General features: G+C 46.2%; 1 protein-coding gene across 14 annotated transcripts in view; it reads left to right on the plus strand.

Moving 5' to 3' along the window:
- The first annotated feature begins 370 nt into the window (after positions 1 to 370).
- Positions 371 to 14332, plus strand: part of rims1b (regulating synaptic membrane exocytosis 1b) — a 66609-nt gene continuing 52647 nt past the window's right edge. For 9 of the 14 annotated variants that reach the window (XM_034294363.1, XM_034294370.1, XM_034294366.1 and 6 more), the window contains exon 1: positions 755 to 1166. In XM_034294363.1, the coding sequence (XP_034150254.1) occupies positions 997 to 1166 (170 nt within the window). In that variant the 5' untranslated portion in view covers positions 755 to 996. Of the gene's footprint in view, positions 1167 to 14332 lie in introns of all 14 variants that reach the window. The other 5 variants (XM_034294372.1, XM_034294373.1, XM_034294371.1 and 2 more) reach the window with 3 other exon arrangements.

The following is a 14332-nucleotide window of genomic DNA, read 5'->3' on the forward strand; positions in this document are numbered from 1 at the left end:
TGTTTTAAACCCCCATTAGAGTGTCCTGGTTAATTAACAATGACATATGTTTAGGATCCTACTGATTCCTCCATCTATTTTAATACATTCTTTGAATACAGCTGGAAAGAGCATGCCAGTTGGATTTTTAACTCAACTTTGATGAATCTAACTGCATGTTGATAAACTGAATGCTGGACACATTGAATTGACATAACCTAGTTTTTCTTATTGATCAGTAGTTTACAGTCTACAATGCATGCATGTAGGAGTTATAAGTTAAATGACGCCCATTTCTTACTTGTAATGTGTGTGTGTGTGTGTGTGTGTGTGTGTGTGTGTGTGCGTGCGTGGTGGCAGACATAGATTTGGGCTTCCTAAAACACATGAGGGTGGAGGACTTGCTTTCGCATGTGGCGTGGTGAGAGAGAGTGACCCATTCTCAAAAATTGTATAGGCGCGTGCACATCTTTAAGAAGAAATATGCGTGCTCACGGGGGCTGCATCCCATTGACTGTTCTATCTCTCTGTCAGTGGCTCCAACATTAGCAGTGCCGAGGCGGTGGCACCGAGAGGGAGTGAGCGAGAGGAGCGCAGCACACCGACGCCGCCTAGCTTAACCACGGTCCAGCACCGCAGAGTTCTTGGTCCAACACTACAGATCAAGGCCAGTCCATCCAGAGGGTCCATCGGCTTGTTTGTGTCCTCTCTTGGTTTTGCGATGGGCTTCCCGTAAAAGCGGCGGTGGTGGAGGGGAGAGGCGGGCCGGCGGGGGGTGGGGGGAGAAGAGAGAGACAAGAGAGAGGAGGTGGAGAAATAAAGCCTAGGAGGACGCGAAACAAAAGCACAACCGTGGGTGCCTGCAACAACCATGAGCTGCGGCGGCTTGCACTATTCACCAGAGCTGCTGCTCTACCCGTGGACTATGTCGTGAGGTGTGTCTCGCAACGTTAAACAGGGATTCTGTCCGTCAAACCGATAGTAGCACGCCAAGCAAGGGTGCTGCTGGTAGAAAAGATGTCGTCCGTCTCTGTGGGGCACCAGGGCGGCCCTCGCCCACCCACCGCGCCGCCGACCATCCCCGAACTGCCGGACCTCAGCCATCTCACAGAGGAAGAGAGAAAAATAATCATGGCAGTGATGGATCGGCAGAAGGAGGAAGAGGAAAAAGAAGAAGCCATGTTAAAGTAAGGGCAACATTTCCTTTCCATGAACGGTGATCGGTGCAAACACCCCCATTCACGCGCGTGGTGTCCAGATCAGAAGGCAAACGCAAGAGCGACCATCCGCCGCCCATTACTCCCAATATGTTACCAGTATGCCGGTGCTTTGCCATCACAGCCATTCAACTACCACAACCCGTAGGCATCGCCTATTGTTCCCTGTTAGGCTCATTTGCGTATAACTAAAGCTGGTATAGCCTACTCTGGCGACGTGTCCTTGCTTGCTTTCGTCATTGTAGAAATAATTCATATATAGGCTAATGAAGGTTACATTTGTGTTGCATTTGTGTTCATTAGAAAACATTCCCATACGTTGGCCTGCCAAGCGTTTGGGTTTGCTCAACATTGATTGTAGTCGATGCATTCGTTCTTCTCAAGCCCCCATAATGAATGACAGGTGTAGGCTACATGCTTGAATTTGAGCCTATAGACATATTGTATAGGCTACAATGTGAATAGCCCACCTAATCAAGTAGCCTCGTGACAGTCGATTGGGATAAAGGTGGACATTGATAAGGCCTGGAAAACAGGGTCAAACGAGTTACAGGTGTTGTCGCGGGTGGCCACGGAGGGGAATACGGGGTTTGACAGCGGGGAGCGCTGGATGAATCATACTACACCGCTGCGTGTGTCCCTCCCTCCGGGACTCTTTCTATCTCCTCTAATTAGTGGGCCGAAGTAAGCAATGTTTTTTTTATGCTTAACTCGTTATAAACAGATATCACCCGTTGCCAAAAGACTTTCCATGTTGTGAAAGAAGACAATGCTGGTCATGTCACGGTCGTAGCCTTACGAATGGATGGGTGACATTAAATTAAAACTTTAATGATGCTTCACTGCGAGTGTCAAACAATCGTGATATACTGACGTGTTATGTTTTCCGACCCTCAGCGACGAGTGAGAGTGGGGTGTGGTTGGAAGTCTCACCATGTGATGATGTAGGCGACGCCGGTCGTTCGACCGAATGCTCGACCAGACCGTCTAGGCCTATTTTTGGTTAAAAACGTATACTGGGCAATTCAACATACACCAAGCAAATCATTTTTTTAATGATATTGTAAACCAAGCCAATGCACGCAACGTGAAGACACAGTGCGTATCAAGTGTGACATTCAGCTCCTTCCCTCGTGAACGGTTGGATAGGCTATTCTTCGGATTGCCCACCGGTCGGTTCCCAATACAATGCAATGGCGTGAATGAGTCTGGCTTATATAATTTCGCATGAGACCTTATCGACGCGTCTTATGAGAATGGGAACAGGCATTGTGAATTATGAGTCATGGTATTACACGTTGTCGTTTGCTCATCTTCGCTTGGAGCCTCAACCCAGTCGAATATCGAACAGCAATATATTATATTTCATGTTCTTTATGACATCCTTGTTTGCTGCAATAACATTGGATGGTTTAATTTCCTAGTTGAAGTCTTGTGAGCCGGTACTCTCGTGCCAAGGCAGAGGAAGTGATTTATTTAATGTTCCATGAGGCTCGAGCCCTCCACAGCTTCTGTAAATAATGTCCTCATCATTTAGGCAATCATTGATATGATGTTCCACGCACACACATAGGTCATGGCCAGTTGCTGTGCTGTTGGCTGCCGGAGTCAAGGCACCGGTTATGGATAAGAAGTGGCTAAGTGCTTTCTAGAGTAATGGTAAAACAAATCTCAAGTCTTCTGTTTGTAATGAGAATAAGAATAAAAATGTGAAAGGGAAAGATGGAGAGAGACTGGGGCTGCGTGTGAACTTTCCATTGACTCTGCAGGCTTTCCCGGTGTCACATGAGCTTGTTTGGTAGACACACATTACATTGACATGCAATACATATGCTAACTAAATATCATTGAGCACAACATGGCTGTGCTCAGACCCCACTGCCAACAGATACAGTAGAAATATACCTATTTGCAGATGCTATTCAAAATACAGTGGGGAGAACAAGTATTTGATATTGCAGGTTTTCCTACTTACAAAGCATGTAGAGGTCTGTAATTATTATCAAAAATCACATTGTATGATTATTAAATAATTAATTTGCATTCTATTGCATGACATAAGTATTTGATCACCTACCAACCAGTAAGAATTCCGGCTCTCACAGACCTGTTAGTTTTTATTTAAGAAGCCCTCCTGTTCTACACTCATTACCTGTATTAACTGCACCTGTTTGAACTCGTTACCTGTATAAAAGACACCTGTCCACACACTCAATCAAACAGACTCCAACCTCTCCACAATGGCCAAGACCAGAGCGCTGTGTTAGGACATACCTGCACAAGGCTGGGATGGGCTACAGGACAATAGGCAAGCAGCTTGGTGAGAAGGCAACAACTGTTGGTGCAATTATTAGAAAATGGAAAAGTTCAAGATGACGGTCAATCTCCCTTGGTCTGTGGCTCCATGCAAGATCTCACCTTGTGGGGCATCAATGATCATGAGGAAGAAGAGGGATCAGCCTTTAGTAACACATTACACCGTCATGGATTAAAATCCTGCAGCGCACGCAAAGTCCCCCTGCTCAAGCCAGCGCATGTCCAGGCCCGTCTGAAGTTTGCCAATGACCATCTGGATGATCCAGAGGAGGAATGGGAGAGGGTAATGTGGTCTGATGAGACAAACACTTGCCGTGTTTGGAGGAAGAAGAAGGATGAGTACAACCCCAAGAACACCATCCCAACCGTGAAGCATGGAGGTTGAAACATCATTCTTTGGGGATGCTATTCTGCAAAGGGGACAAGACGACTGCACCATATTGAGGGGAGGATGGATGGGGCCATGTATCGCAAGATCTTGGCCCCCAGTAAAAGCATTGAAGATGGGTCGTGGCTGGGTCTTCCAACATGACAACAACCCAAAACACACAGCCAAGGCAACTAAGGAGTGGCTCCGTAAGAAGCATCTCAAGGTCCTAGAGTGGCCTAGCCAGTCTCCAGATTTAACCCAATAGAAAATCTTTGGAGGGAGCTGAAAGTCCGTATTGCCCAGCGACAGCCCTGCAACCTGAAGGATCTGGAGAAGGTCTGTATGGAGGAGTGGGCCAAAATCCCTGCCGCAGTGTGTGCAAACCTGGTCAAGAACTACAGGAAACGTATGATCTCTATAATTGCAAACAAAGGTTTCTGTACCAAATATAAAGTTCTGCTTTTCTGATGTATCAAATACTTACATCATGCAATAAAAAATGCAAATGAATTACTTAAAAATCATACAATATGATTTTCTGGATTTTTTTTTAGACTCTGTCACTCACAGTTGAAGAGTACCTATGATAAAAATTACAGACTCCTACATGCTTTGTAAGTGGGAAAACCTGCAAAATTGGCAGTGTATCAAATACTTGTTCTCCCCACTGTATGTGTTTCTGTTCAAATTATTTTGCTCAATGGGATATTCCTATGCCGAGAGTTTTGATTAGACCATAATCAAGCATTAGGCCTGTAGGCTCACACAACATTGGCATGCTGCCGTAGATGTACATCCAACCAGCGAGGTCCCCCATTAATATCAGTTCAGTAATAGCATATGATTAAAACACAGGCTAGTGAATGATTAACACACACTAGTGTGTTCTGACAACGGTATTGACAGAGGTGCTGTACGCTGTTCTGGGTTGGAGAGACCACTGCAAATTGTCCAAAAACAAAAACATGTTTTGGTTTCCACTTACAAAAACCACATCCAGTTGAATATGACCCATTAGTTGTTTCGTAACGTGGTCGCAGATCCAACGTGGCGTGACAGCGACCATCGCAGGCTAATCAGTACTAACAGGTACTCACACCACGCTTTTCCCATGATACCTGGGAGCTGAGCAGCTGGTATTGATAAGTCGGTAGACTGCCTGCATTTCTGTATCTCATCACCTGCTTCTTAGAAGAGGCCTGTGTTTTCAGGCCTGTCGTCCAGCCCAGAGGCCTCCCTTTGGGGCTAATCATTACACGTATGTCAGGCTGCAGGATAGGAGCACCTGGTCGTCGTACCGGAGGCTCTGGATCGGCAGATGAGTCCGTCGGATGACTGGCTCATCAGGTTGGGTTCGATGCGTAGGGTGAAGGGGTCTCCCAGTGCCCGTCAGTACAGACGACCTTATCTGATATAAGACAGTGAGATTAAGCAGGGAAAGACAGGTGTCCTTCTGTATGGACTTGATCGTTTTCGATCCTACGAAGTTGTCGGTGGAGGTGTGAGACGAGGAGCTTAATATGACCGACGCTGTTCTCTCAGTCGAGGTGTATAAAACTAAGTGTGGGACTTGCGAAATGGCCGGACACGGAACCATGAGGATGCGGTATGGGGTGCTGAGAGGTCACGCTAACATGCTAATAAGACCTGTCCACTAAAACTGCATGCTCATCAAATTCATATCGCTTAGCAATTTTGCTAATTCGCTAGGGATCGCACAAATCCAGCAGACCTGTTTTCCGTGTTGGTCCCCCCCAATGTTCCTATTTCCCTCTCAACTGAACACAGCAGCGACATGCCCCCAACGTGGGGAAACAACCCGCTAACTGAACAGGAAATCTCCCTTCAGAGCTCTTGAGGTTTCCAGAATGTAAATACACTGTGGACGCCTTTCAAATATAGATGACAGAGAGTGTTTGAAGAGGAGGAAGATGGAACAAGTGGAGTGAGAAGTGGGGACGATCCTCCTCATCATCAAAGACGCTGGATGGAAAACAGTTAGCAAAAGAGAGTGAGAAGAGAGGAAGAGTCCCCCTCATCATCAAAGATGTCAGAAGAGACTGAGCCTCTAGCATGCGGTGGACGGAAGGATTTAAGATTAGAAGGGGCCTCTGTGTGAGGGCCCCCTAGGAGAGTCCACACACACTCACAAACACACACATCGTACTACAAACAAACACTGTGCTAATCTCTGCTTCGCAGGGTTCCCCAGGGAACCCCAGAGCACATATTGCTTATGAAGGCCGGGCATGCCCCTAACTCCTAACCCAGGCAGAGGTAGCTGCTAGATGGGTTTAAGGTACATGGAGTAGAGCTTTTTAGGGGGAGATTCTCCTCTCTGTCACCTGTGTGGACTCAGGAGAAAGTCACATTGTAACCCTCAACACATTCTCTCATCTGCGCTGAAATGTCTGCCACAGTGCTGGTAGGGCTGCAATGAGATTGTTGATTGACGGACGGATTGCTGGTTAATGTTGACGTGGAGCGGGTGTTGGACCTGATGGCGCAACCCTAGGGTGCGCCGGGGGTTAGCTAGCCTAGCAGTGACTCCACTGACAGTTGGTTGTAGCAGTTGGACGCTGTCCATTCCCAGGGCATATTTTGGTTTTTGTCAGACCCTGACAGCCAAGCATACAGCTGTGTCTGCCTGTGTGACCACGACAGAAGATTTGTGTATGTTCCACACTGCACACCCAGCTACTGTGCTAACGCATGCTACTGTGCTAACGCATGCTATTGTGCTAACAAAAGCTACTTTGCTAACACATGCTACTGTGCTAACAGTAATGCTGAGGGCTATGCAACGTTATTGACAAATAATAGATTTGAGAGCTTTGTTTCTTCTCTGTGTCCCTCATTGTCACTGGGTACATGAACAGCCACTGTCTGGGACAATGTTCCTCCAACTCTAGCTGCGTGTTTCAACACCTCCCAGGACAAAACCGTTACATCAATGGACACTCATACCAGTCTCAAATTGTACCCATGGGACATGTTTGTAATCCCTTTTCTGATATCTCACTTTTAAAAGAAAAGCAAACTGTTTTTTTAAATGTATATATATATTTATTTGGTTAACCAGCGCTGGCTGATGTTTTCAAGGTTTCGGGGTTGAATTGTTAATGTTGAATTATGGAACAGTTCTGGAAATAGCTCACACTAGGATGCGGCTTCCTGAAATATTCAAATATTCCGTTTTCTGGCTTCTGGTTGCGTTGTTGATGTCTCATATCTTTTTAAACCTGTTTTAGTTTCATGCTATTGAATTTCTCTTGATTAGAAGTGTGAATTTAATGGGCTTGATCCTGTTGGTGTGTGTGTGTGTGGGGGGGGGGGGGGGGGGGGCTTGTTATGCTTTAACATGTGTTATATGGACAACAAGGGAAATTAGTCCCAATTCAAAACTCCCACATCAGACACAAACACACACATACACCATGATTGATTTGATGTGTCTGTGACTGTTTTTAGCGGGTGTTCTCTCTCTCTCTTACAAACACACAAACACACGCACACACCCACTCTTAACTTTTAATAGGAACTAAAACTCAGAGGCACTGGGCTGTGTCTGAAACACCTGGAAGAGTGGTCACGCTGGAACGAGCGTAGTTCGTGTCTGAGTGTTTTATGGAGGATCACACAATTTACACAGCAGTATCAGACATTTTTCAAGCTACTTTAAATACAAATAATGACCTATTTTGTGCTCACCGACACAAACAAACAAACAAATAAAACAATCTCCCCACAGGAGAATTCCACAAAGACAACTTACCGACAGTAAGCTGCCGTCTCTCACTCCAATCATTCATTTGTTTATTTTCAACCATATGCCCGAAACATACTTGAAACCGTGAGACTTGAGACATGAGACTGTTGCAGTGTTTGAATGCATGGGTGTGAGTAAGTTAGAGAGTTGGGTCAAGGTGTGTGTACTGTAGGTGTAAGTTAGAGAGTTGGGTCAAGGTGGATGTACTGTATGTGTAAGTTAGAGAGTTGGCTCAAGGTGGGTGTACTATATGTGTAAGTTAGAGAGTTGGGTCAAGGTGTGTATGTGTAAGTTAGAGAGTTGGGTCAAGGTGTGTGTACTGTATGTGTAAGTTAGAGAGTTGGGTCAAGGTGGGTGTACTGTATGTGTAAGTTAGAGAGTTGGGTCAAGGTGGGTGTACTGTATGTGTAAGTTAGAGAGTTGGGTCAAGGTGTGTATGTGTAAGTTAGAGAGTTGGGTCAAGGTGTGTGTATGTGTAAGTTAGAGAGTTGGGTCAAGGTGTGTGTACTGTATGTGTAAATTAGAGAGTTGGGTCAAGGTGTGTGTACTGTATGTGTAAGTTAGAGAGTTGGGTCAAGGTGTGTGTACTGTATGTGTAAATTAGAGAGTTGGGTCAAGGTGTGTGTACTGTATGTGTAAGTTAGAGAGTTTGGTCAAGGTGTGTGTACAGTATGTAAGTTAGAGAGCTGGGTCAAGGTGTGTGTGTGTACAGTATGTAAGTTAGAGAGCTGGGTCTAGGTATGTGTAAATTGGTAAGTTTGGCATTTGGGTCAAGGTGTGTGTATGTGTAAATTGCCAGTGTGGATATTTGTGGATTTCGTGTCTGTGTTCTCAGTGCGATGTCATTTTAGCAGCAACTCTGGAGGAATCTGTCTTCATGTTACAAAAGCTCTACATTCTGTAACTTTAATCTTGAAATATTTATTCTCCACCCAGTAAAAAAGCGGACATAAACAATCGCCTAATTAGCTTAATTCGGTAAGTTAGCTGGAAACACAGGAAAATACGCTGAGATGCTGTGAATCTTTGTTTACTTACCAACATTAACTCACAGTGAGCTGAATGTATAAAACATGTTGTGTCAACCCAACTATGTATCCTTTCGCTGTAAAAACAAAATACGGTATCTATTTAGTTATCATCATTCTGTTAGTTGGGTGGACTTCAGATGGAAAACGAATGTATCTAGGGTGTAGAAGTTTTGTTCACTCTATGAACTTGAAGTGAGCTGTATTTGAAAAAGTTTACATATCAATTACGTATGAAATCACACTCAAAACCACACCCATAATTTTCTGGCTTTCTCTATTGCAGGTAGAGTTTCAGAACTGTTTGTTTCAAGATCTGTGTTTATGCATGTACATAGATTAATTAAATGCTATACGAACATAAACAACACAAATTATTCAAAGCAAATGAAACATTTCATTTTCTCCCCCTTTTTGCGCATGTTACTGGCTGTTCCAGGTGACATGATTCAGGTAGTCTCAGTGATTGTTGTTCCCAACAGTCCTTCTCCACCCAGGTAGCGATAGTTGATTAGGTTAATAGTTAGGTCTTCTCATTCTGCATGCCAGAATTTAGGTTAAGACAGTATACAACAGGAAGTCAACCAGTTTCGATCAGAATATGAGGTGGGTTATACAGTGTGTGTAAAATTTGTGTGTAAGCATTCGGATACTGCAATGGTGTTTCTAGGTGCTTCCACACTGTCACTCTCTCTCTGTTATACCTGGCCTTCACCACCCTGTCTCTCTCTCTGCTATACCTGGCCTTCACCACCCTGTCTCTCTCTCTTTGTTATACCTGGCCTTCACCACCCTGTCTCTCTCTCTCTGCTATACCTGGCCTTCACCACCCTGTCTCTCTCTCTGTTATACCTGGCCTTCACCACCCTGTCTCTCTCTCTGTTATACCTGGCCTTCACCACCCTGTCTGTCTCTCTGTTATACCTGGCCTTCACCACCCTGTCTCTCTCTCTGTTATACCTGGCCTTCACCACCCTGTCTCTCTCTCTGTTATACCTGGCCTTCACCACCCTGTCTGTCTCTCTGCTATACCTGGCCTTCACCACCCTGTCTCTCTCTCTGCTATACCTGGCCTTCACCACCCTGTCTCTCTCTCTCTGTTATACCTGGCCTTCACCACCCTGTCTCTCTCTCTGTTATACCTGGCCTTCACCACCCTGTCTGTCTCTCTGCTATACTTGGCCTTCACCACCCTGTCTCTCTCTCTGCTATACCTGGCCTTCACCACCCTGTCTCTCTCTCTCTGTTATACCTGGCCTTCACCACCCTGTCTCTCTCTCTGTTATACCTGGCCTTCACCACCCTGTCTGTCTCTCTGCTATACTTGGCCTTCACCACCCTGTCTGTCTCTCTGTTATACCTGGCCTTCACCACCCTGTCTCTCTCTGTTATACCTGGCCTTCACCACCCTGTCTCTCTCTCTGCTATACCTGGCCTTCACCACCCTGTCTGTCTCTCTGTTATACCTGGCCTTCACCATCCTGTCTCTCTCTCTGTTATACCTGGCCTTCACCACCCTGTCTCTCTCTCTTTGCTATACCTGGCCTTCACCACCCTGTCTCTCTCTCTCTGCTGTACCTGGCCTTCACCACCCTGTCTGTCTCTTTGTTATACCAGGCCTTCACCACCCTGTCTCTCTCTCTTTGCTATACCTGGCCTTCACCACCCTGTCTCTCTCTCTGCTATACCTGGCCTTCACCACCCTGTCTGTCTCTCTGTTATACCTGGCCTTCACCATCCTGTCTCTCTCTCTGTTATACCTGGCCTTCACCACCCTGTCTCTCTCTCTTTGCTATACCTGGCCTTCACCACCCTGTCTCTCTCTCTCTGCTGTACCTGGCCTTCACCACCCTGTCTGTCTCTTTGTTATACCAGGCCTTCACCACCCTGTCTCTCTCTCTTTGCTATACCTGGCCTTCACCACCCTGTCTCTCTCTCTCTGCTGTACCTGGCCTTCACCACCCTGTCTCTCTCTCTGTTATACCTGGCCTTCACCACCCTGTCTCTCTCTCTGTTATACCAGGCCTTCACCACCCTGTCTCTCTCTCTTTGCTACATCACCTCCTAGTTCATCACAATTACGTCCTGTCACTCACCTCTTCCCAGGAGACAGTATAACTTTGTTATTCACAAGCGAGGCACTTGGGGATATCATAAATAGACAGTCCCGCGGTGATGTTTGTGACGCCCAGTAGGTAGGTGGTAATGTACATGACTCCACCACTGAGTCTTATATCATCCATCAATCCCACTGGACCCAATTGACATAAGCACTATGATCTCTAGAGATAATGCAGAGATAATGGACAATGATCCAATCTGATATGATGACGGCCGATGTCGAATGACCTTTACTGTCCTAAGCCATGACAGGCTTCACTGTCTGCAGTGAGGAGAAGGGGAAAGAGAAGAGGAATGGAGGGAGGGGAGGAGGGAGGGACGGGAGGGAGGACAGGGGTGAGCTTGAAGCATGGAGAAAGCCCTTTTCATTTATTTAGCAAACACCCCTTCTGATGAGAACAAAGCATTTTGGAGAGAGAAGGAGTTATACAGAGGGATTCACAGAGACTCGGTGGAGAGGCTGATGGTTATAGCCAGAAAGGAAGACAGATGGACAGTGAGACAGTTAGGAGCGGAGAGGAAGACAGATGGACAGTGAGACGGTTTGTGACAGAGAGGAAGACACATTGACAGTGAGACAGTTAGTGACGGAGAAGAAGACAGATGGACAGTGAGACGATTAGAGACAGAGAGGAAGACAGACAGTGAGACAGTTAGAGACGGACAGGAAGACAGATGGACAGATGTACAGTGAGTCGGTTAGTGACGGTGAGGAAGACAGATGGACAGACGGACAGTGAGACGGTTAGAGACAGAGAGGGAGACAGACAGACACTGAGACGGTTAGAGACGGAGAAGGAGACAGACGGACAGTGAGACGGTTAGAGACGGAGAGGGAGACAGACGGACAGTGAGACGGTTAGAGACAGAGAGGGAGGGAGACAGACAGTGAGATGGTTAGAGACGGAGATGGAGACAGATGGACAGACGGACAGTGAGATGGTTAGAGACGGAGATGGAGACAGACGGACAGTGAGATGTTAGTGACGGAGAGGAAGACAGACGGACAGTGAGACGGTTAGAGACGGAGATGGAGACCATTTTCACAGTTAGGAGGTAGATGCAGAGAGGTGGTTGCTGGGAACGTGAAGCAAAATGTGTTGATGGAGAAAGAGAGAGTGAAACTGAATGAATCAGAGATGGGAAAGAGAGGGAGAGGAGCTGACAGAAAGTCACACAGAGAGACTGAGAGATAAGAGATTACGTAGTCCCCAGGATAGGGAGAGAGAGAGAACGACAGACAGAGAGAGCTAGCTTGCTGGTGAGCAGCCTGTTTAGTGCTCCCAGAAGTTAGAAATCAACAGCATGAAAGTTTAATGAACAGGCATTACGCTTGGGCTGCCAGGGGCTTCTCTATATGTCTATATATCTATATGTGTGCGTGGTACTGAGCAGTGGAAACACTACAGACACCCCTGATATCTTTCACTCGGCGCCATGACAGGCCAGCGACATCGGTCTGTGTAGGACTAACTGGCATGACATCGCCTGCGGTCAGTTGTCTGCCTTCCCCTCCGGAAGCGCGTGGAGAATCCATAGCCTACGTCGTCGCAGGCCGGTTCGGAGAGAAGGCTAAATGCGGTACATAGAGGCACGCTTTCACGTTGAGGACACAGGAAATGAATAGTGTCGGCCCTCCGGAGGACAGAGGAAATGTATTGTGGACGCGGCTGTGGCAGTCTGGGAGGGAGGGGGTTTGGGGGTTGGACTTCTTATTACACCGCATCTATAAGACTAATGGTTTACGGCAAATGGAGGGTTGTGTAAGGTCAGAGTAGCTGTGTGTGTGTGTGTGTGCGTGTGCGCGTGCGCGCGCGCGCACGTGTGTGCATTTGTGCGCGTGTGAGAATGGGATCTGGAAGGAATAATGTCAGTGGAAAGCGGATGTGGATCAGACCATATTTATCAATTACCACAGAATGACGGAGTAGAGTTTCAAACGGGAATGACAACACGGAGACTTCCAAATCTCCAGCCATGAGCCCATTAGGGACATACTTTGCCATCAGATCATATAGAACCACAAAGAATTTGAAATCACATCAAATGTCGATAAATTCCCATATCTGTATCAAGATTAGTCACTCGGGAACTAGTGGAGCACAAACAACCGTGCAAATGTAACCATACACATGTATATTCTCTTTGTTTAACAATTGTTAGAAATCGGCGGTTTCGTATAGTGGTAAAATAATGTAGAACCCGTATCAAATCGAGGGAGAAGTTCGCTCAAGTTTATTGGAGAATTGCAGCACAGATGTCATTCGGTGAACGTTCCATTATCTTCTCACTGTAATGTTGGTTACGAGCTGATATATACACTGAAGGCGTTTCTAACTAGCAAAGACCATGTTTTTAGAAGTCAACCCCCCATGCCATATGGCCATCGTAAACATTCCTCTGGTCATTCAATCACAACCTACAGAGAGATAATCTAAACATAGATGTTTCTGTTGTTCTCAATATTGTAACACATGCACTTCCAATGAAACGTACATTCATATTGTAATTGTTAATGCCAAGATTCCACACTATGAATGCTGTAACAAGAACTGTACTCACTGGACATGGTAACAATATGCCTTTTTATCTTTTTTAAACCTGCGTGTATAATGGTTACTTCGAATTTCGAATGACTGTAGAAAGATTGAGACCGCTTGGCAGAAGGTTAGAAAGAGAGAGAGATAGAGAAAAAGAGAGAGACAGGTAGAAAAACAGACAGGTAAATAGACAGACAGGTAGAAATAGAGAGCTGAAGCGGTAGACACATGGAGAGAGTGAGAATGAGAGAGCCATGCCAAAAAGGCACTCTGGTCGATAAATACGGGGAGAAACAGTCCCAACATCAATAACAGTCCTGTCAACATCCTAACGTTCTCCAACGCTGGCACAGCGAAGTAGTCTGATTGGTTGGTCTCGTGGGGCGAGGTCTCCCTGACTTCCTGATTTAATCCCCACACGTATACCGGGGTGATCTGCCTCTCTTCCTCTCTCCCTCTCTTCCCTTCTCCTAATATGCTTGGGTCTTCCTCTGACTGGCTGTCTACCGGAGTTGATGTGTCACACCTGATGCCTTTCTCCATCCCTCATCAATCCCTCCCTCCCCCACTCCTGTCTCCCCCCCCCCTCCGCTCCTCAAATGGATATTTATAGAACCACATCGGATGCATCTACTCTCCTCCCCTCTGCTCCATTCCACCCTTCTCGTCTCCTCCGCCCTCCTCCCACCTCTCCTCCACCCGCCTCCTTCGCTGTGCTCTCCTTTCTTTCTCCTCCCCTCTCCTCCTCAATTGGTAATTGAAGTCCTTTATTGATAGGCTTCATGTTTTCTGGGTTTTTACGTCCAACAGATATGAGAGCGTATTAACGTTTGACTTCAAATTATGTGTGGGTCTGTAACATCTGTGGGAAATATGTGGTCAGGTATTTTGCGATTCTCTCCCTTTGATATCATGAGGCATGTTTGACTGGATCTTTGGATCTTTACTTTGCTCTTCTAGCTGTCACACCTCAAGTGCTATATTCCTAAGCA

Source organism: Esox lucius, chromosome 9 (genome assembly GCF_011004845.1).
Source record: "Esox lucius isolate fEsoLuc1 chromosome 9, fEsoLuc1.pri, whole genome shotgun sequence".
Classification (NCBI taxonomy): Eukaryota; Metazoa; Chordata; class Actinopteri; order Esociformes; family Esocidae; genus Esox; species Esox lucius.